Source organism: Sorghum bicolor, chromosome 9, assembly GCF_000003195.3.
Source record: "Sorghum bicolor cultivar BTx623 chromosome 9, Sorghum_bicolor_NCBIv3, whole genome shotgun sequence".
Lineage (NCBI taxonomy): Eukaryota > Viridiplantae > Streptophyta > Magnoliopsida > Poales > Poaceae > Sorghum > Sorghum bicolor.
Genome location: NC_012878.2, coordinates 49,883,125 through 49,905,450, shown reverse-complemented (window position 1 = coordinate 49,905,450; position 22,326 = coordinate 49,883,125). Strand labels below are relative to the sequence as shown.

The window sequence follows — 22,326 nt, the reverse complement described above, 5'->3', positions numbered from 1 at the left end:
ATGAATATTTTGGGGTAGTTAGTCCATGATTAGACAATATTTGTCAAATAAAAACAAAAATACTATAGTACCGAAATTTAAAATTTTTTCGGAACTAAACAAAGCTTACTCCATAGTACCCCAATCCAAAGTATTTTGGGAACTAAGGCCTTGTTTACTTCTAAAATTTTTGGCAAAATGTGAATAGTATCAATTTCGTTTTTATTTGACAAATATTGTCCAATTATGGTCTAACTAGGCTCAAAAGATTCGTCTCGTCAATTTCGACCAAACTGTGTAATTAGTTTTTATTTTCGTTTATATTTAATACTTTATGCATACCTCTAAAGATTCGATGTGACGGGGAATCTAAAAAATTTTGTAAAATTTTTTAGAAACTAAACAAGACCTAAACGAGGCCTAAAAAAAACTGATGAAAGCGCATGTCGTGCGACACACGGACACGGTCACAGATCATGTAGTACTTTCTACCGTCCGTTTTTATCAGATTCTCAGAAACTAGAAAAGTGTTAATACTTATTTTTCCTAATTTCTTAGAGCATTTATAATGTAGATTTTATCATAGAGTTTAAAATTATTTATTACTTCAAACAATATGGACTTAGGCCAGTCTCAACGGCCTGTTTCAGTTTTCAAAACAAATCTGCTGACAGAGCATCAATGAAACGAACAATGAAACAACCTCCACAATGCATGAGTTTCACCTTGATGTTTCCTAGGCTGGGCAAAGCATTTAATTACTGTAAAATGATTGGATCACATGCAAGATGGTGAAATGATTTAGTTCTCAGTGGGGATTTCATCATGTTTCACCGCGTGGGAAACAACGCCAACGAAGTTTCACCATGGTGAAACTACTTCCTTCTCTCTTCTCTTCGTTTCATGTAAAAAGTACAGTTTTACTGACATGACGCTTTAATAAATGTGCATGACATCCTAGTGAAACCCTCCACTAAGACTGGCCTTAGAGTCTAAATAAAACTTGAAGTCTTATTTTTTCTACCTCTTTCTTCAATAAATATACTGCCACATCAGTAAAATACCATAAATAATATGTAATTAATTGTCTTAGACTCTCTAATAAAGTCTTGCATTGAGAGTGCCCTTATGACTCATAGAACCACAAATGAAAGTCAGATTCTTAAAAACTAGAGATCTAAACACCTAATTCAGATTTTCGAAACTAGAGACGAAAACTAGTTTTTAAAAATCCGAAACTAATTCATGTATGACAACATCAGCAAAATCCCAACCTTACAGGGCCGGCAATCAGTTCCACAAGAAACGTACAGGACAAACACAGGCATTGCTAGCTAGTACAGAACTACAGATGAACATCTTTCAACGGTTCAAGTGCAGCATGTGACCTGCAAATCCAGGGGATAATTCCTGGGTCGATATTCTCCAGCTAAAGCTCCAATTATTCTAGGTATATACAATGTTCTAGTTAAATCCAGGACAGTACAGCTACGGTGCCATTAGACATTAGTGGATATATATGATACACGTTGCTACATACACTGCTACGGATACTCTAACACAGGTGACAAGTCACAAGACTGCTGGTAAACTACAACAGATAACATCAATCGTTGCTTGATGGTTGCGGCTTCTAGGTCACGTCAGACGCTTAGCTTTACCTTCACGGCTTCAGAGTTATGCTGCAGGATCCTAGATACTGGGTTAGTGCCAGCGTGGAGCTGAGACCCTGCATAGGACCAAAGAACTGGTGTGAGTCGGAATACATAGAAATGCACACGAGAAGTTTAACGGCAAAGTGAAACGTGGAGACAGGTTCTGGTGCTCCATATCGATAGCTTACTTTGGCTTTCTTCCACCAACAGGTGAATTATTGACATTCGGTTTCTTCTCAGTGCAATAAGGTCGGCCCGGTGTCAGAGGCGGAGGTGGAGGCTGGACGATCAAGTGAGCAAAAGTAAATTATAGGTTCAGGTTATAGACTTCAGAATTCCCAACATGAATGCTTCTATGTTTTGCAAAGCAGAATGGTGGTTATGCACAGAAAAAGATAAGAGCTCATACCACAGGAGCCTTTGTCTTTACATTTCCGGTCTGTGAAGGAGTTACATTATTTGATTTGTATGCATGACCCCGAACTCCCTCCTGCAAGTCCCAACAAATTGTTATTATCGGTAAATAAGCACACTAGTGATTAGTGAAGAGTTTCAGTTTTTTTTTTTGAAATAGAGTAGTTCCATTTTCTCATTTCAGATCCAGTGTCTCCAATAAAAATAATTACAGGTTTCACTCACTTAAGCTAACCAACTGCCAGCTTTGGACCGGAAGGGACCAATGCTTGTCAGGCTATTGGTTTCTATGCAATTAACCTCCCAGAAATTTCTACATATTCAATAGATGTTGATTACATTTAGGGAAGCATTACTGTATTCAAGATTTGAAAGGCAGAACTAGACAATTCATGTTTACCAGCCAGTTACTTGCAGTTGTCATAACCATGGCTAGTACTATCAAGAGATCCCCATGCATGAAAGGTTCTAGACTTGAGAGTAAATCTAGAAACGACAATTCCATAACCCATAATTGGGCGTACACAGTTTTCAGTATGAGTCTACTCTTTGTATAATGTAATGTCATCAGTTCAACCTTTGTTCTAGGGCTTTTCCATGAAAAAGTGGAGCTAACTTATACAGTTATACTCTGTTTATCAGTAATGTACATAGAATCATTTAGGATACCGACAAAAGAAATAATATTGTTAGCCACTGAAGACTCACATGCAGTGCACCAGCAGCACGAAAGGAAAAGAAGCTTCTCACCTCCTTGTTTGGCTTTTTGAATTTTTCAAGACCTTGGTCATCTCTAACGTTGGAAGTCAGCGTTTTCCTTGAAGGCAGGTTAAAAGGACTGAAAAATAAGACAAGGTGATTAGAGCAGTAGAATTAACCCGATTTTGAAATCCAAAGAACTCCAGGTCCCTAGTAGAATTATTCTGAAAAGGGCTCCATGATAGAATTAACACCTTGACTTTGGTTTTCTATCCACTTGAGGTTCCACCATTTCATTCGCATAGCTGCCAAACAATACAAAAAAGGCAGTCAAATCTCAGTGCAAGTTATTTAGTCGAGTATCCCTGAAAAAGTTAGCTACAACCACCTTAGGTTTTCTAGCTTGCTACTTCTAACAACCCTGGGAGTTATTGCCTTTTGGGGAGTAACCTGCATGAGGAACAAAGAGGAAACAAGCATTCAAATGAGAAAATATATTCTTTTAAATTATCGATCTTAATCTCTTTCTGCATTTTAGAATAGGATTAATAATTTTGTGTGATATGGTAAGAGAATGGGTTGCAACATACTTCTGTGACCATAGCACCCTTCGAATAGTTTGGCATTGCTCTTGACCAGACTGTAGTACCATTGGTGATAGGGCACCTTCCTCCTGTAGAAGGGCGCTCTGGGGTGGAAATGACACCTTTTTTTGTGAGGCATCTATCTGGCGTCAAAGGCAAACGTGACTTGGCAACATTAGCTTGCTTCAGTACACTCTCTCTGGTAACAGGACGTCTCTCAGCAGTAGAAGGCCTCTGTGCTGGTGCATGCTTCCGTTCAACATTTCTAGCAATGGGGCGCCTCTCTGCAGTAGAAGGTCTGTGTGACAGATCATTCTTTGGTGCAACATCTCTAGCAATGGGGCGCCTCTCGGCAGTAGTCGGTCTCCTTGGCAGAGCTAAAGTGGCATGCTTTGGTGCAAAGTCTGTAACAATGGGGCGCTTATCAGCAGTAGAAGAACAGCTCAGGGTGACAACATCAGCATGCTTATGTGCACCCTCTCCAGTGATAGGGCGCTGTTTGACAACAGATGGCAGTGAGGTAGCAATACCGACATGCGTCAATGCCATATCTCTGGCACTAGTGTGCCTTTGACCAGTAGAAGGCCTCTGTGGGCTAGCAATGTTGAAATGTTTTGGAGCTGACTCTTTGGATATAGGGCGCCTGTGAGAAGTAGAAGGTCGATGTGGGGCAGCAATGTTGGATAGCTTTGGTGTTGAATCTTTGGTGACAGGACGCCTGTCGGCAGTAGAAGGTCGGCGTGGAGTAGCAATGTTGCATTGCTTTGTTGCTGATTCTTTGGCGATAGGGCGTCTGTGAGCGGTAGAAGGTCGACATGGGACAGCATTGTTGTCATGCTTTAGTGCTGACTCACTGGCCGTGCGTTTTTCAGAAGTAGATGGGCGGCATGGGGTGGTAACTTCAGCATGCTTCCTTGAAGCATCTTTTGTGACAGGTCGCCGTTCTCTGGTAGAGGGCCGTTGTAATGCTGCTGAGGAAGGTCTTCTTGAACCTGTAATACCACTTTTTGCGGCGGTGCCAACTGAATCGCTGGTTGGTTCTCTTGGCCTTCGCAGTGACAGGATATTTTCTGGTTTTGCCATCTGGTTTATTACACTGGGCTCGCCGGAACAGGGTCCCTGAAAATATTCATGAAAAATAGCTTATAGCTTCATGAAAAATGTACAAGTTTTGGGCTACATAATAAAATGCATAATATATGTCTATGGTTAAGTAGCAGGAAACTGAAGAAATCAGTCTAGCCATCTAGGCATGCATCAACGTAATTCAAATAGATAGGGCATAGCTTATGAATTCTAGTTGTGATGTTTCACAAAAAATGAGGCATTTATTTCCTGTCTTGCGCTAAGCCAGGTACAGGATATTAGTCAACTTATTAGAAAAGAACATACATACAGATTGCAATAATGAACAAGATGGGAAGATGTTCAAAGTCAATGTGTGAATACCTTGGAAACATTTGTGCAATTAGAAACATTGCTAGAAGTCATCTTGACAGTCTTCGGAGTTATTTTTGACGCCTGACCAACCCGAGAGTCTTTCTCAATTGTTCGTTTATTAGGAGTGGTCATAATCTCATGGACCATAGGTTCATGTTGGCTGGAATCAGCATCTTGCTTCAATATATCCATTTTGCCACTAACACTTCCTCTCATTTGTTTGCCAATTTGCTGCAAATCACCAACTGGTGAAGAATGGGTTGATGCAGAAATTTCATTAACTAAACTCTGATTCTCATGATAACCGTAGCATTCCATTCGATGTTCAAATGTGGTTGCAGCTGCTGTCTGCTTTGTGGAATCATCAACGAGTGTTTCAGATTCAGTAGGAGCTCCATGGGCTGTGGCTGGTTCATATTCTCCTGTTTGGCTAGAATCGCTGCCATCACCACAGTACTCTAGATGAAGCTCAGTTTGCTGGTTCTGTTGCTGTAAAGCCTTAAGCTCCCTAATCCTCTTAAAGTATTCTTCAAAGTATGCCTTCTTCTTCGCTACTAATCCATTGAACTTTCCAAACTCTTCATGACGCCTGTCATTGGTAAATACAGACCACTTCTCCCATTCTAATGATTCCAAGTCAAATCTTCCAAAAGATATGGAACCATGACCAAACATTTGCGATGTTCCCTAAAGGAAGAAATAGGACGCATAGTAAACAAGTGTGAGAATATCAATAGACAATAATGATTACTTAGAAAGAATGCAATGATTCTTCATTTATAGAAAGGCTGTCAGCTTCCAAGGAAGCTTTTGGGTAACAACACTAACTAGTACACCATGTCAAGATACATAGTTAAAGCAATGTATCTAGAAAATCCCAATCGCCTTATAATTTGGAACGGAGGGAGTATTCTGGAAGAGTACCCATTATGGAACTTCAGCAACTTCTATTACACAGGCACATAGGTTCATAGTTATCATTAGGCATTGGTTTGAACCAATTTATTCTAATGCCAACAAAAAAAAAGTTCAACAGAAAGACATGTGCCTCATAGTGGCCATAGAAATTCTAACAACAATTCATTGACTGTACATTGTACGCAGCAATAAAATGAATGATGAAAGAGAGATAACCTGTGAAAGATCTTGCATGGAAGTTTCCTCCTGTGACCATGCAAAAAAGTTTTGATTGACCTCAGTTGCCATCTTGTAGTGTATACCTAATTCATTATTGTTGCGCAAACATTACTTGTAAACCCTGCAAAGTAACAAGAGAAATTCATATATAGAGCCACAATTGAGGTTTCATTTTGACATACAGGCAGAACAGTACTTAACAAAGTTGTTCAGTGCGTGCTTTTAGGCAATCCTTTGGTCAAACAATTTAAGCTAGGTATACAGGAAAACCTCTGAATGCAACCTATAACCCTGGTGCGAGCCCAACTTTGATGTCACCGTGCAAGAACAAGCAGTGTCTCGCAAATCCTTGCCTAACTATTTCAAAAGGACGGGCAGAGCTCATAAATGCTGTCAAGACGCACTGAGCTTGTAAAAGCAGCTTCTGCTGGCTGTCTGTACAGTGTTTGTGTGAGGCAGAGCAGCTGCTGCGGCTGTATAAATCAGCTGCCAAACAGGCTCAATGATGCAAGCTTCTAAGGTATACGCTTTAGAAAACAATAACTTTCCATCACTGCGAAATAATACATGATAGGGTCAGGGACTCATGATAGATTCCAAATTTCCTAACCGAACATGGGACCATTGGCATCAGGCGCGCCTCACCAAACCTCGGAAATCAACACTTCACCTACACGATGTTCTACCATTGTAGCACTATATATGACAAGCAGTTAAACCAGTGAACATCTATAGTACGTACCACGTGATAACGAGTAAACTAAGGACAGCATGGGATAGCAACATTGCAAGGTGGGGAAAAGAATAAAATCCCACGAAAATTAGATTGTATCGTGCGACTGTAAACAAGCTAATTGGTAAATTTAAACGTTGGAAGATTGAACGGGTGTTCCAGCAACAAAAAACAAAAAACAAAAAAAAAGAGGAAAGAGGAAAGAAATCTGCAAAGAACTAGCAGTACAACTGAAGCTGCAAAGACCTCAAACTGCAATAGTAAAACCTCGAAACTTTTTGGGCGGGTGGAATCAGGGAAAGAGAACACCAGAAGAAAAGCCACAGCTTGTAAATAGTCTTCAAAACAGATACTGTTCAAAATTCACGCACATACTATGTTTTTGCAAAACTACCAAACCCAGAACAAAATACAAATCTTTCAAAAACGTAGACACCTTCACAGGGAAGAGAAAATAGCAATAGCAAGGAAAACCAAAAAAAAAAACAGCAACGACGGGGATTCAAGAAACGCGGCTGGGAACATGAAATTGCAAGCGAATCCAGCGGCATTGCGGAATTCCTCACTGCTACCAGCATCTAACCGCCTCCAACCTCGCGAGGCGGCATCTCCCGCACGACTCTGCCCTCAGAGTCAGAGAGACCGACCAAGAAACAGGGAACAGCATCGGTTCCCCACTCCCAAACCCAAACCAAGAACCCCAGACAGGAGCGGGCAGGCCAAAACCACCCATACCTGGAACCGCTGGTCACCATCCGGTCGCCGACGCACGGGATCCGGCGAGGCGCGGCGCCGCGCGTCCCTCTCCCCCAGATCCAGGCATGAGCCGAAACAGCCCGGTCGCGGCCTCCAGCAGGCTGCAGGCCCCTGCCTGTGCCCCGTGGAGGTAGAGCTTTTCCACCCGCTGCCGGTGATTCCTTCCTCGCTACGGGGATTCCTTCCGTGCTCGCGCCCAGCACGCCGGATTAGGGTCCGGGTTTGGCGAGGCCGTGTGAGCGTGAAGCCACTACTGGCCACGCACTGCGCTTTAGTTGGGTGCGGCGGCAGAGCAGAAGGATGCTGGGGAGTGGGGAGTGGGGAAGGAGACTATTTGGCCCGCCGAGCGGAAGAGAAAGGTTTTTAAAAAAAAGCGTCACAGCACATGAGAGGAAATGAGGAATATTTGTTTGGCAAAAAAAACATAAAGATATCTTTATGCAGTTTTTTTATATAATTATATAGCCATAGACATCCATGCAAAATGGAGGGTTTTCTTCACCTGTAGCAAAAGAAACACTGGACATCACCGAACCGAATTATAGGATTTATTTTAAAATTTCGGCGTCAAGATTAAAAAATGACTTGTTTCTATAGAAATTTGGAAAAATCGTCTCTAAAATATGCAAACTGAATATAATAACGTTGATATAGTACAATATCACACTTTTGTTTGGTAGACTAGTAAAATTAAAAATATTTAATTTACCAGACCCACTACACTTAAAAACTAAATAGAACAAGAGATAATGTGGCAACAAAACAAACAAAGTTTATTATATGTTTTTTTCTTATTAAAAACTTACAATAGAGTGCGACAACTTGAACAGACCTCACAACTTTATTTACTGAACTCTTTCTACTCTTTTGCTCTATATATAATATATATTCACCCTTATTACTAACTTATATGAAGGTGTTCAGCTAAAAAGAATAAGTAGTTTTACTAATATAGAGCCTGTTCAGTGATCTACTGCAATTGTGCTAATATAATAATCAAGTAGTTTTTACTGCTGTCACTACAGTGATCTACTGTTCAGTAGTGCAATTGATCTACGTGAAATTGAACCGGTTCGTGTGAAATTCCTGAATAATTCAGGTAAAATTAGGCCTTGTTTAGATCATCCTAAAAAAAACTTTTCAAAATTCTCCATTATATCGAACCTTGCGTCACATACAGACAAGCATTAAATATAGATGAAAATAAAACTAATTGCACAGCTTACTTATAAATTACAAGATAAATTTTTTAAATCTAGTTATTCTATAATTAAATAATATTTGTCAAATAAAAGTGAAAGTGTTACAGTGTGAAAATCAAAAAAAATCTAAACAAGGCCTTACTACTTTCCAAACATGCCCTTAGTGTGCGAGTGCGACGGTGTTATTATCCTTTACACCATTTTCCATCTCTGCATATGTTGGCAAAGAATCCATATAGAGATCACTTCACCTTTGTCCTTTAGCGGAGGAGAGCCAAATGCACCGTCGCGCATGACGCACCATCCTCTCTTGCTCTTGAGCCTTGAGAGCGCCCCACAGGTAGGAGATGGACCACCACGCTAGGGGCGTACGTACGGATGGAGGTAGCAACCATTCTTGATAAATAACATAGCAATATACTCCATCGGTTCTAAATTATAAGTCATTCCAAAAATATTGGAGAGTCAAAGCATTTTCAAGTTTGATCAAAAATATAAAGAGAAATATAAAAATTTATGTCATAAAATATGTATACTATAAAAATATAACTAACAAAGAATCTAATGATACTTGGTTGGTACTAAAAATGTTATTATTTTGCTATATAAATCTGGTCAATCTTGAAAAACTTTGACTCTCCAAGTTTTTTTAAATGACTTATAATTTGGAACCGAGGGAGTAGCATTTATAGATCAGGATTTCATGAATTATATACAAATAATACACTTGTTGCCAATATATCCATAATCATTATATATATCGTCAAACTGGCCTGAAAACATACGTGTGTTAAGCACACACCGGACGTATGTCGTGGTCAAGTCAAAGTATATCTACCATGCGTGCCATCTTATACCGTTCTATGGTCAAAGTTATATTACTGTGATCTTCAAAAGATGTGGATTCTTTTTCTGGTTTTTTAAAAATTATATGCTGCTATTTCTTTTTTCAACAAAAGAAGAATTATATTAAATATCTGGATACATGAATACTTTACAAGCACTTTGGATTACACAAGTATACGAAAAAAATCATCTAAATTATACTCAAACTGTGAACAATAGCAGATCTCAAAACCAAACCTATACAACGTTTTGCAGTATAGATGACCGCAGAGGCAAACACTCGGCCAAAGGCTTGAGAACAGATGCCTTACGAACGACATCCAACATTCATGTACGCGGAGTTGAAAAACTTCTTTTTTCGGGTGTTTTTCTTCTTTTTTTGTCACGGAAGAATAAGAAAGACTGATATGAAACTTATTTTTCTTTCTCCCTAGTCATTCATCGTGGTCAGATCTAGCCACGATAAAACGAGAAAGAGACTTGAGAAAATTATTCCATGGCAGTAACACCATCCTATTTTGATGTCGCAGTTCGAAAATAAGGCCTTGTTTAGATCCGAATTTTTTTTGGATTTTGACATAGCACTTTCGTTTTTATTTGACAAACATTGTCCAATCATGAAGTAACTAGGCTTAAAAGATTCGTCTCGCGATTTATAGGTAAACTGTGCAATTAGTTTTTGTTTTTATCTATATTTAATACTCCATGCATGTGCCGCAAGATTCGATATGACGGAGAATCTTGAAAAATTTTAGTTTTTGGGGTGAACTAAACAAGGCCTTAGCACTAGGTTATAGTATATTTATCTGATTTTGGTAATTTTGTTATACATTGACGGTTTTCAGCTTATGTGATACTTGAACATTAAAAATCAAAGTTGTACTAGAACTTTAATTTTTTAAAAAAACTGTAAAGGGTGGTGCAACTAAAGATGATCAACGGGCCGGCCCGGCTCGGCACGGCACGATAGGGCACGGGCCCGTATGGCCCGCGTGCCACCGGGCCGTGCCTCCATAGGCCATCGTGCCTGCCTGGCGGCCCAGGCACGGCCCGTGGGCCGATTTTCGTGCCGGGCCGGCCCGAAAAGCACGAGGCCCAATAGTGCTTTGGGCCGGCCCATGGCCCGTTATATGAAAAATACCAAATTTAATATAGAATTTAACAAAGCATAAGTAAATCACATTTAATTTGTAGACATTAATATTTCACAATTCACATAACACATTATACTCAAAGATCATATTTCACTTGTCAAAAATTACAAGTTTAATAAGTCACATAACGATACTTCAAGTTTCACAAATTTCCTGATACCGGGCCGACACCGTGCCCGCTGTTAAAAGCGGGCCGAGGGGTCGGCCCAAGCACGGCCCGTTACGTGCTTCGGGCCGGCCCGGGCCTGGTTAGAATCGGGTCGTGCCGTGCTCGAGCCGGGCCAAATAACCGTGCTTTGGGTCGTGCCTTCGGCCCACGGGCTGCATGCTCAACTTTAGGCATGGGCGGAGCCAAGGCCCGGCCACCCTGGGCCAGTGGCCGGGCTCCTCTCCTGGCTGGTGGCCGGGCTCCTCTCCTGGCCGCTTCAAACACCAATAGCTACCTGACTTTCATGAAACAAAATAAAAGGCTATGTACAGACTCTGCTCAAAAGAAAAGATGTTTCTAAACAAAACTCAAAAAGAAAAGCACATACATTGATGAAGAAGTGCAAAGATGAGGTAGGGAGCAGTCACCGCCTAGGATTTTAGTGATTATTTTATTTTAAAACTTAAAACTATTTTCTTGTCTAATTTTGCTTGTGTATTATATAATTATATAGCTTTGTTTATACACTAATAAATACTAAAAAAACAAAGATAGTCTGAGGTCGTCATATTTCTCTTTTAATCATAGTGTCACATCATCTTTTTACTAGTTAGAAACTATATAATTTCTACATTAGGGTGACCTTACTATTAGTATAGCTTTTTGTCTTGCCCAGCCTCTATGAAATTTTTGGCTTGGCCACTGACTTTAGGTGCAACAGAATCCCAGTGAGGGTGCGCATCATCACCACCATCTGCAAGCTTATGTTAAATATCAAAATTGTACACAGGGTGGTTCTCGGCTAGTCGCCTTACCATGCGGGCTGCGGCGCGCCGTAAATACGGTCACATGCATACGCGCCATACTCTACGGTGGAGAGCATCTTGGCATGCATGATGGATCACGCACGGGACGACAGGACATGCGCACCCGTAGCTCGTAGCCGTAGGGTGTGCGTAGATGAGATCGGATCTCTGACGCCGCGCGCCTGACGCGTCTCTTCTGGTCCGGTGCTGTACAGTACAGAGGACGACGACGACGCGCGCAGCCGCACATTCTCTGGCAGCCTGGCCCCTAAACCGCGCTCGGCGCTTTTCTTTTTTCTTTTTAATGTCCTCGAGCTCCTCCTCCTTCGTCCCTGCTTTCCACACGAAAGTTCCGAAAAGTGAAAAGTTTTCGGTATTGTAGCATTTTCGTTTGTTTGTGACAAATATTATCCAATCATGGACTAACTAGGATAAAAGATTCGTCTCGTGATTTACAGCTAAACTGTGTAATTAGTTTTTGTTTTTGTCTATATTTGATTTTTCATGTATGTGATACAAGATTCGATGTGACGGGAAATCTTGAAAACTTTTTGGTTTTCAGGGTCAACTAAACAAGGCCTATGTCGTGGTCAAGTCAAAATCAGGAGAAGCTGTGTTAAGCAGAATAAGGTCTTGTTTAGTTGTGAAAATTTTTTGAATTTCGCTTCGGCAGCACTTTCGTTTTTATTTGACAAACATTGACTAATCATGAAGTAACTAGATTTAAAAGATTCGTCTCGCGATTTACATGCAAACTGTGCAATTAGTTTTTGTTTTTATCTATATTTAATGTTCCATGCATGTGTCGTAGGATTCAATGTGACAGAGAATCTTAAAATAATGTTGGTTTTTGTGGCAACTAAACAAGGCCTAAATAATAGATATGTCGATCGATCTTCATTGATATGTGTGTTTGGCAAGCGATTACATGGGATGGGAGAGTCTAGCACAGAGTACAGGCTTGGTCACATGGCATTTGTCCTTTGGTACTTGCTATATACTACTCCGTACGTGCCTACTACGCCAACGACTATACGTGCCTTGCTGATGATTGGTTTAACCAGCAGAGTTTCTAGGTTAGATTAGATGAGAATGAGTGCCAATACATGGAGCATCATATGATGGTCATTGCCTTAACCCCCCCCCCCCCCCCCACCACACACACACACAGACTGAGCCGTTGGAAAAAGCACCTGCGCGATTTCTGTTTCTTTATCTCATTATTAAAACAAATCTGAACACGATTCATTGGGTGCCGTTGCTACTTGCTAGATGCTAATGAGAACGATCAGGGAGGAAAGTGATGAGTTCTTAACGCTTGTTGGGGATGGGCCGAGCTCGGCCGGGGGGACTCAGGCGCCGCGCGCACACATGAAAGTCACATTGTTTGGTCGCGATGATGGGGATGCACGTCGTCACGGTGATTAGTCGGAACATTATACGGATGTAATTTTTGGAATCTCTTCCGTGGAGGGCCAGATGTGACTGAGATCCATTCACCACTCGTGGCATGGCCAAGAGAGATCCATGCACCACTCTGCACACTGCCGCACTGGATAGCCATCCACCTTTTTTTAAAAATCTTTGTACGGGATAGCCGAGGCCCGGGAGGAAGCATTTTTCTTTTCCGGCGAGGAAACGTTATAAGGGCGTCCCCAACGGGCATAGTAGTACTAGCTAGGACTAGGAGCAAAATAGGAATAGTAGCATTTTTGTTTGTATTTGACAAATATTGTCCAATTATAGACTAACTAGGCTCAAAAGATTCGTCTCGTCAATTCCGACCAAACTGTGTAATTAGTTTAAATTTTCATCTATATTTAATACTCCATGCATACGTCTAAAGATTCGATGTGACGGGGAATCTGAAAAATTTTGCAAAATTTTTGAGGAAGGGCCTTGTTTAGTTGCCAAATTTTTTTGTTTTTGGCTACTGTAGCATTTTGTTTTTATTTGACAAACATTGTCCAATCACGGAGTAACTAGACTCAAAAGATTCATCTCACAAATTACAGGTAAACTGTGCAGTTAGTTTTTATTTTCGTTTATATTTAATACTCCATGCATGCGACCAAAGATTCAATGTGACGAAGAATCTTGAAAATTTTTGCGAACTAAACAAGGCCCAATGAAAACGAAAGAGAATCAGAGAATTTTGCTCGCTAGCGCTTCTCGGACACTGACGTATTCTGCATTTCTGCTGCTATGTCATGAGATCTTTTTTTACTATTTTTTACATCCAGCTCAGCTAGCGATTTGTAGGAGCCATTGGGGACGGCCTAAACGGAGTATTATTTTAACCAGCGCACGTTGGACTGGGCCGTCGCAGCCGACTGCCAGGCATGGAGGCATTGTGTCTGGGCCGGCAGCCCAAAATAACCACCTCGTGCTCACGTCACGTCTCACGTACAAATTGCATATACTCCGTACAGAACAATGAGGCATTCCCGTATTCCGCCGCAATTAACATTAACAAGGAGCCAGCAATGCGTATATTAAATTAAATTATTACGACTGGAACCAAAATAAATGTCCCCCATCTGCTATCTGCGTGTATGGCGACAGGCCGAGAGTTCGTACACATCAATAAGGGCAGTCGTAATGGTGTATTTATATTAGTTTCTATATCTATTAATTAACTTGCCAACTAAGCAGATTGCTGATGTGGCAGTAAATTTCTTGAAGAGAGAGAATAAAAAATAGAGAAACTGTTTCTTGTATAGGAAACGAAGCCTTCACGCGTGCCGATGTACGAGGAAACTAGCATAGCCGCTTTGGGGAGAAACCGGTGGTCTAGCTCACTGCTCACCGGCGGTGGAAGCAACAGACGGACATCGCACGTTGTTGTTTGAAGAGCAGGCGGTGCTGCTGCTGCTGCTGCTGCGAGGCGCCAAGCATCAACGACTCCATAATGCGTGATAGAGCCTGGAGCCACCGCACAGGAGCTGGAGCTGCTCGAGTTGCACGGTGCCTCTGCAGGAGACTTGGATCCATTTGTCGCTTTGTACAACATTCAGGCAGGATTAGTACGATGCAATTGGAAAAAGAACCACACAAGATATCAACGTGATAGAGGTGTAGTAGCAGGGTCTCCTCTCCTCCTATATGGTCGCTTGCCACATACGATCCAGGTCAGTTTTCAATACATGTTGATTTTCATTAAATGTTATTCTGCATAGAAACTGCAACAAGAAACTATACATTGGAGACGTTGAGTCTAAAGTTAATATTACTTTCTTGGAAGCTGCAATAAAAATTCTCCATTCAGACTGCCCTAATAAGGTCAGTCTCAATGTATAATTTCATGACACAGTTACCAAGACTATAAACTAGATAACCGAACCATATGAGTTTTATGGGGATGAAACTTCTCTCTCATCTAATGAAACTCCTTTATTTAATGACCCTGCCAAGTCAGCAATTTTACTTATGTGACACCCTATTTAATGTGCATAACACTCTCATGAAACATGCATTGAGACTGGTCTAATTATGACTTCGTCCATCTCAAGATCTACTAATTTAAGTCCTCTAGTTGACATTGTTGCTCATATATTTCTAAATTTATTTCATGGTTTAACATCGTTATTTGGGTAATTGTACTATATACGTTCATATATTTTTAGGTTATGCGAAACAAGGAGAGGCCATTTCTAGTTACGACCTACGCCTTGAGAATGCTATTCATCAACATTACTTTCGTTGTCGTCTGTTCATCTTCTTCTCCAATACTTTCAGCAGCAACAATCACTCGTAAGCAATATTTTTTCGCTTGAGCTTATCAGCTGAATCTACTAGCCACTTAGCAGTATTTTTTTCTCACAACGAATAAGCCAACAATACTATCTGTCATGGCTTATCAGCTAAATAAACAAGACGCCACGGATCATGAGGTGCAGGGGGACCCAATTTCACCTTCACTGGGCTCCGCCATGCATAGAGGTATGATGTGCATGTGTATATACGTAGTGCTAAGTATGCATACATATATTGATTATAGATGGCAACGAGTATAAATCCGTTGGGTTTTGTTAGCCCAAACTCATGCCCATGAACATAAATTTTGCCTGCTAAAAACCCATGACTCATGACGGGTTTAATTTGGTGCCCAGACCTATGCCCATCGGGTCACGGGTACCCATCAGGTTACCCATAGACACATCGACATAGCAACAAAGAAAAAAATAGAACATGAAAATCATATCTTAGAGCATGAGATTGTATTCATTCTTCTCATTTTTCACTTGAATGGACATATCATCTTATATATGTCTCTGAACATAGTAGTTTGTCGAAAAATTTAGGATATTGTGGACTAATATGATTGCTTCACTATGATGAATCAAGTTTTAAAAACTCATGGGTTTACGGGTTTGGGTACTACATCCCAAGACCCATGCCCACAGACCCATTGGGTCTAGATTTTTGTCCATTAACAAACCTATGGTTAGAGAAATTGATCCATATTCTTGCCCTAATAAAATAAAAACTCATCGAGTTATATATATATATATATATATATATATATATATATGTTACTGTCACTCATTAAAGATGTTTTACCAATCTTGGAATCTGGCAGTTTCGAGATGTTAATAGGAAGTAAGGATGTACTCCCTCCATCCCAAAAAGAGTATCGTTTTATGTTCTCGTGCCACAAGTTTGACTCGATTTGTAGAAAATACGTGCAATATTTGTATCTCTAAATAAATTTATTAAAAAACTAGACTTAAAGATCTTTCTAATGATACTAATTATGTATTATAAATATTAATATTTTTTATTATATATTTAGTTAAATTTATTTTTCGAGAAGCGCAAACGACACTTATTTTGGGACGGAGAGAGTATTACACAATATAGCCTTCGTTGAAAAAAAAAGTCGTAAAGGATGTCTAAAAAGGAGTCAGATGGGTGCGTGTACAAGCCTACAAGGTGTCTGGGCAAGGATCAAGTCAACAATCAGCAGTTCGGTCCACTCAGATCCATCAATTTGCCATGTGATTAATGGTTTCCGTGCCATTTGTGCATGCCACCAGTGTTCCTCTCGTCGAGACCTTTACAAACGTTCTACGAGCGTCAGAGTCAACCTGAGCCTCACGGTCCCCATTTTTTTTCGAGGATAAAAAGCGGAATGCATTTCTCGCTATCATAATTCACTTTAGTCTTATTATGTGAACATACTTTGGTCGAAAGCGGCATTTCTTTTAGAAGTAACGAAAAAAAACTCTATATAAAATATAAAGGTGATGTTGCACTAGTCCATGTGACTGTATTTACTTTGGTGTCCATCATTCTTATATATATATATATATATATATATATATATATCTACAACTAAAAAGACCCGAAGGTCATCGTCTCCAGCGGTTATCGCCCCCCCTCCCGCTAATGCTCGCGCTAATCGCCCCCCCTCTCGCGACCCATCGCCCTCCCCCCACACGCAACCGTCGTGGCCTCCAGCTAAACTCCCACGCCGCATCCCCTCTCCCACGCCGCATCCCCTCTCGCTGTCCTCCATCTCCCTCCTGCGGCCGGCCACCGACGTCGCGCCTCCCGCCGTGGGAGCCCTAGGCCAGCTGCCGCCTATGGATGACAACGACCTGGCCACACCTACCCATGGTACCTCCACTGGATCTACGACCGAGATGCCGTCTGGAAGTCGTCATCGAGCAGCGAAGAGGTGGAGGCGGCGCCCGTGGTCTTCCACCTCGACCACGGCGGGGAGACGCCTTCCACGATCAACAGCGAGAGGCAAGGTCCCAGTCGGCTCCCTTGCCCCAGCCCCGGCGGTTCCTAGGTCAATCGCCTCATCTTTGGAGATCGGTGTCCCAGACTGTCGTGGCCCCAACACCTCGTGAGTTCCCCTCTGTTCTCCCCTCCATTCTCTTCCTGTTAGCAAGATCTCTTCTGGTCATGCAGTTTCCCAGGTAACCTCCCTGTTCAAGACCTCAATTTAGATAGTACAACATTCCGAGGTTCAGAGTTTAAGGGAGTTGACATTTAGAGGTCCAATGATTTGTTTTCGTCGTCCTCATCCAACAGCCAGGCCATCAATGCCTACCGCCGGACACCCGGAGGCAGAGTGCGAAGAGGCCCTCAATGATGCCATGCTAAAAGTCAAGCCGACTGCAGCTGCTTTATTAGGTGTGGTTTATGATTTCATCCTATTATGGATGATAGACTTTTTTTTTCTTTAATTTTCTTACTTAGCGAATGATTTCATGTTAATCGGATAAGCATGAGAAACACTATTATAAGATGATCAATGCATATTTAAGATCATGCAAATTTGTTTAATCATGTTCCTGTGTGAACGAGGTGCTATTGGAACCTGCTCATATGACTGCGTCCTCCCATGCCTTGCATCGTTCCTGGCTTGCATCTCCCAAGGTCGGATACTCATGGATACTTAGATAGCTCATATCACTGCCGCCAATCAAGTAATACTTCATTGACGAGGTGATATACTAAGATGTCATATTCATAGATGAGGTAATTTCTGAAATTAATTCTTTTTGTGTTTCCTTTAATTAATCTTCAGATCCTTGGTTTGAGTCGAGCTCGAGCACTCCGGAGTTGGGATTGAACGTCCAGAAACAAACATTCATGCCATCAAGGTAGAATCAGTAATGCAGCACTGGCATCTTGATTTTCTGTGCAGCCAAACAATATCTGAAAAATGTATTTCTTACATGTCCTGGAACTTGAATGCCGAACTAATTTCTATCAGTCTACGTAAGACAATTTATTTGCAATATACTCATGCTGAACTAATGAATAATAATCAGTAATAATCTTTTAGTTAAACACCTGGCCTTAGGTAACCAGTGGCATAAAAGGAACAAAACATTATTGTTTCTGAAGTCCTCACACTGAATAGCATACTCTGTTTTCCTACATTTTCAGATTTGAATGTTTGCTTATATACAATACATTCTTATTGTTTGCAGTCCTTATGCCTCCCAGACTTCCAGTCTCTCAATTCTGATTAATCTTGGTGATCATTCTGATTAATCTCAGTTATCTCTGCTGGCTCTTGGGTGATGACTGACGAACAGTTCAGGTACTACCACATTTTTATTGTAGTTACATATAGATACTTTAGTGTTGACAAACAATGCACTAATGCTATATTTTTTCTCTTCTTTGTCTCATGCCACATTTCCTGTACAGTATATGGCAATAGGTGCCTAGCAGCCACATGAGATTTTTCAAGGAGTCAGAACGATCTCACTATTTTCAGGTAATAGGTGCCTAGCAGCCACATGTGATTTTTCAAGGAGTTATATATACAGTCACATATCTCTACTCTAATCCTGAATTATGTATTTGGTGATATCATAACCCATTATTCTCCAAATTAATAATTTGCCTACATCCCTGAATCCCAGCCTCTACTCAAATGCATCTTTTTGGTGTTGAAAGTTGTCTGTTAACTTTCAGAATATTCAAAGGTGTATCTGAGGTCATAGTACAAGGAGTAGTATGTTCGAGCCTACCCGAATTGCATTGTTTTGCTTTGCAAACCACCTAGGAGTTGGAATTCGTTAGGGTTTTGCCGCATCTCTGAATTTTCATGTTGCATCTTATGGTTCGTTCTGAATTTTGATTGATGCAAACTTCCCTAAATGTAGGATCCTAAAATGGTCAAAATTTTTTGCATTGTGTAAAAAAGATTTAGCAGTATGCAGTGATAGATCAATTAGTACTGTCTGAATGTTCAGTCCATGGGAAAATGCTCGTATCACCCTTGTAAGGGCATTGGAATCATGATCGATAATCATGAATGGTTAAGATGATTCTTTAGTAGCATCATATAAATATGTCACCCTTAAAACATGATGTCGGCCTACTGAGGTGGTCATACATTATTTTTATTCTCGTTGCAATGTACGAGCAGTTACCTCTAAAACATGTCGAAAATAATTGTTCACAGGCGAGGCGATCCCTAGCTGGCTTGCATGCCCGCCCGGCATCGCCCACGCGCTCGCTCCCGTTCCCGTACCAGCCCCACACCACGCCCGAGCAGCCATGGTTTGATCCCTCAAAAAAAGAAAACAAACCCAGGCTCCGCATCCACCACGCCCCTGTTGTCAGTAACATGTTGTTTTTTATACTTGATCATTTTCAGCTAGCAAGTGTTGGGCAAGCCCTCTTGTGGCTCATTTGGGACCTGTTCTATTACTTATTTGATTTGACTGAGCTATGGAGATTTTTGTGCGTCTTTTTCTGCGACCATATGAATTGTAAATCTTTTTGTATTGATATTTTTGTAGTTCTTACTGCTTGTTTGGATCATGATTTTTGACTTGGCGCTCGATCCAAACCTGGTATTTCAGGTATTCATTTTTTGTAGATGATTTAAGATTGAAGCTACCTCAACTATGATCTAATAAGAGTTCTTTAAGGTGCACAAGCTCAACAGGCTCGGAGGCTGGAAGGGCTGTGCTTTCAATTTGATTCCTTCCGCATTCATTATGTAAGTGCTTGCTACAACTTTTTCGTGTAACTAATAGGAGTATACTGTGGTGTTCATCGCTTATTCAATGCACTGGATAAGAAGGCTTGCTAAAGGGGAACAGTTTTCATACTTCAGTTTATTTCATTGGCCATAATGTAATGAACTTGGTGAGTTTGCCAGCACATCTAGCGGCCAGCAATGTTACATGCCTTTGTCAAGCCTGCCTGTCCTCGCCACCGAACAGGTAGAGAATATCTCAAGTGCCACTGCCAGGAGACTATTCAGATGACATGTGGTTCAGTTATTTCCTGAAAAAAAAAGATATTCACGCAATCATCTTTCTTAGCAGATTCTATTCAATCAAGTCATGAGCATGAGTCCTTTTCAATGTGGAAAAAGGCCATTCAGAAGGAACACAGAAAACAATGATTATCTTTTGTGGAAGAAGTTCTTGGAAATGACCCAAACATTAGTGGAGATTTTATTGTGATAAATTTCTTCACTTTGGTAAGGAACTAAGTAATTTCTTAGCCCTATTCCTTTCACAGAGGGTATTATCTATAATTATTTTTATTTGTATATGTTTGCAGTCCTATTTAAGTATGTTTATGGAACATTACTGAGGTCAGCTCTGCAGGATCCAGTAACCAATCTTTCTTTCCGGCATGTACTAGAGGAGTCACCTTTATTATTGTTACTATCGTGCCTTTGATAATAAATATTGTGATGGATTGATGGACCAGATTAGTTCCCATGATTACAGCTTTGATTTGATTATATTGAATTAGGATAAGCTGGAGTAGTTTAGTGGTTCTGCCACATGCTTGGTCCACTTGTACAGTCGAAGGCTTGACCACATGGTAATGGTCAATGTTTAGTGATAATACTAGCTTTACAGAACTGATATTGAATTGTGTACCATCATAGATCATATAAGTCACTGAATAGTTTGCTTGGTTGTGGCATTCATCAGACAAAGATACTTAACATGTAAAAGCTTTTTAATTGCATTGCTTTATTCTAATTTTTAGAACCCGTAGCAACGCACGGGCATTAACCTAGTATATATATATATATATATATATATATATATATATATATATATATATAGGGAAATTCCTTTGTACACGTACGTGTAGTTACTCTCATCTTCAATAAACTACATTATGTATGTATTCATACTTGTTTATCAGTTTGAGTATGTTTATATACTCATATTAAGATACTCTAGATCTTACCACGCGAAAAATTTTCAAAAAAAAATATATTTTAACTATATTACTAAAATGCCACTACTATATTATATACAATAAGTATAACCATATACTCTATGTATGTATGCATACTTAACATACATATCACTCTAGATGGTCTAGTATGATTATATACTTTGTCTATATACATTTCGTCCGGTTATATACACCTTAAATCTAGAGATATATATATACTAGGTTAATGCCCGTGCGTTGCTACGGGTTTTAAAATCCACATACTTTTAAGTAATTTTTAGCTAACACATGAAAAAAAAATCTTATGGTATCATGGTTTCGATTTAGGTAACCAAACACTTTGTATAGTCAAACATCTTAAAACACTTTGTATGGACAAGCAAATTGTGAGCGAAGATTATAGTTCACTTTAGCTTAGTGCCGATTGGAAATCAATGATTTAAAGTCTACCATCAACACTTAAGTTGTTTAGACTGTAGTGAAGATATCACCTCTATGAACTACAAACCTCCCGAATCCAATCTTCAAAATTTAATACTCAAGTAATAAGTAAAATACATGAGACATGCAGTGTTATACTCCCTCAAACTATTTATGGGAGTCATTTTAGGATCGTGCACAGTGACCAAGGGGAAATTAATTCAGCCAATGAATGGAGTTGCATGCAGATAGTTGAATTAATTAGACCAATGTGAGGAGCCGTATGTGGAAAAAGATGAAAATAGTGGTCCCTAGCTTAGATGACTCTGATTCTTGGAGAAATTTTTTTGGTAAGACGACTCCGATAAATGGATGGAGGGTAGACATAAATACTCAAGTAAGTCTAGTTTGTAAGCTATGATCTCTTAGGACACTCACAGTGCAAGAGTCTATCACAGGGTCCAAGACAATTAATTACATATTATTTATAGTATTTTGCTGATGTGCCAACATATTTATTGAATAAAGAGGTAGAAAAAATAAGACTCCAAGTCTTATTTAGACTCTAAGTCCATATTGTTCGAGGTAATAAATAATTTTAGACTCTATAATAGAGTCTGCATTGTGAGTGCCCTTACGTGGGCCATGATCAATCAACTA

General features: G+C 40.2%; 2 protein-coding genes across 19 annotated transcripts; one reads left to right on the top strand and one right to left on the bottom strand.

Moving 5' to 3' along the window:
- Positions 1,238 to 7,730, bottom strand: LOC8058468 (protein WVD2-like 7). Of its 2 annotated transcripts, none has more exons than XM_002439774.2 (10): positions 7,377 to 7,730; positions 5,906 to 6,029; positions 4,781 to 5,458; positions 3,338 to 4,450; positions 3,136 to 3,197; positions 3,002 to 3,052; positions 2,757 to 2,886; positions 2,044 to 2,124; positions 1,823 to 1,914; positions 1,238 to 1,708 (listed from the first exon to the last, which is right to left on the bottom strand). In XM_002439774.2, exons 2-10 carry the CDS (start codon positions 5,975 to 5,977, stop codon positions 1,684 to 1,686), a joined length of 2,304 nt encoding a protein of 767 aa, XP_002439819.1. In that variant the 5' UTR covers positions 5,978 to 6,029; positions 7,377 to 7,730; the 3' UTR covers positions 1,238 to 1,683. The 2 variants fall into 2 exon arrangements, with proteins under 2 accessions (XP_002439819.1, XP_021303680.1); XM_021448005.1 differs by having other exon boundaries at positions 1,315 to 1,708; positions 2,799 to 2,886.
- On the top strand, positions 17,879 to 21,075 carry LOC110430153. Of its 17 annotated transcripts, none has more exons than XR_002447426.1 (10): positions 17,879 to 18,015; positions 18,098 to 18,173; positions 18,507 to 18,619; positions 18,730 to 18,799; positions 19,493 to 19,648; positions 19,833 to 19,895; positions 19,965 to 20,035; positions 20,153 to 20,261; positions 20,367 to 20,524; positions 20,608 to 21,075. XR_002447426.1 is itself a non-coding variant. In XM_021447241.1 (10 exons), the coding sequence occupies exons 4-9, from the start codon at positions 18,758 to 18,760 to the stop codon at positions 20,505 to 20,507; spliced, it is 537 nt and encodes a 178-aa protein (XP_021302916.1). In that variant the 5' UTR covers positions 17,879 to 18,015; positions 18,098 to 18,173; positions 18,577 to 18,619; positions 18,730 to 18,757; the 3' UTR covers positions 20,508 to 20,524; positions 20,608 to 21,075. The 17 variants fall into 17 exon arrangements, 3 of the variants coding, with proteins under 3 accessions (XP_021302916.1, XP_021302917.1, XP_021302915.1); XM_021447241.1 differs by having other exon boundaries at positions 18,577 to 18,619; positions 20,198 to 20,261; XM_021447242.1 differs by having other exon boundaries at positions 17,928 to 17,946; positions 20,198 to 20,261.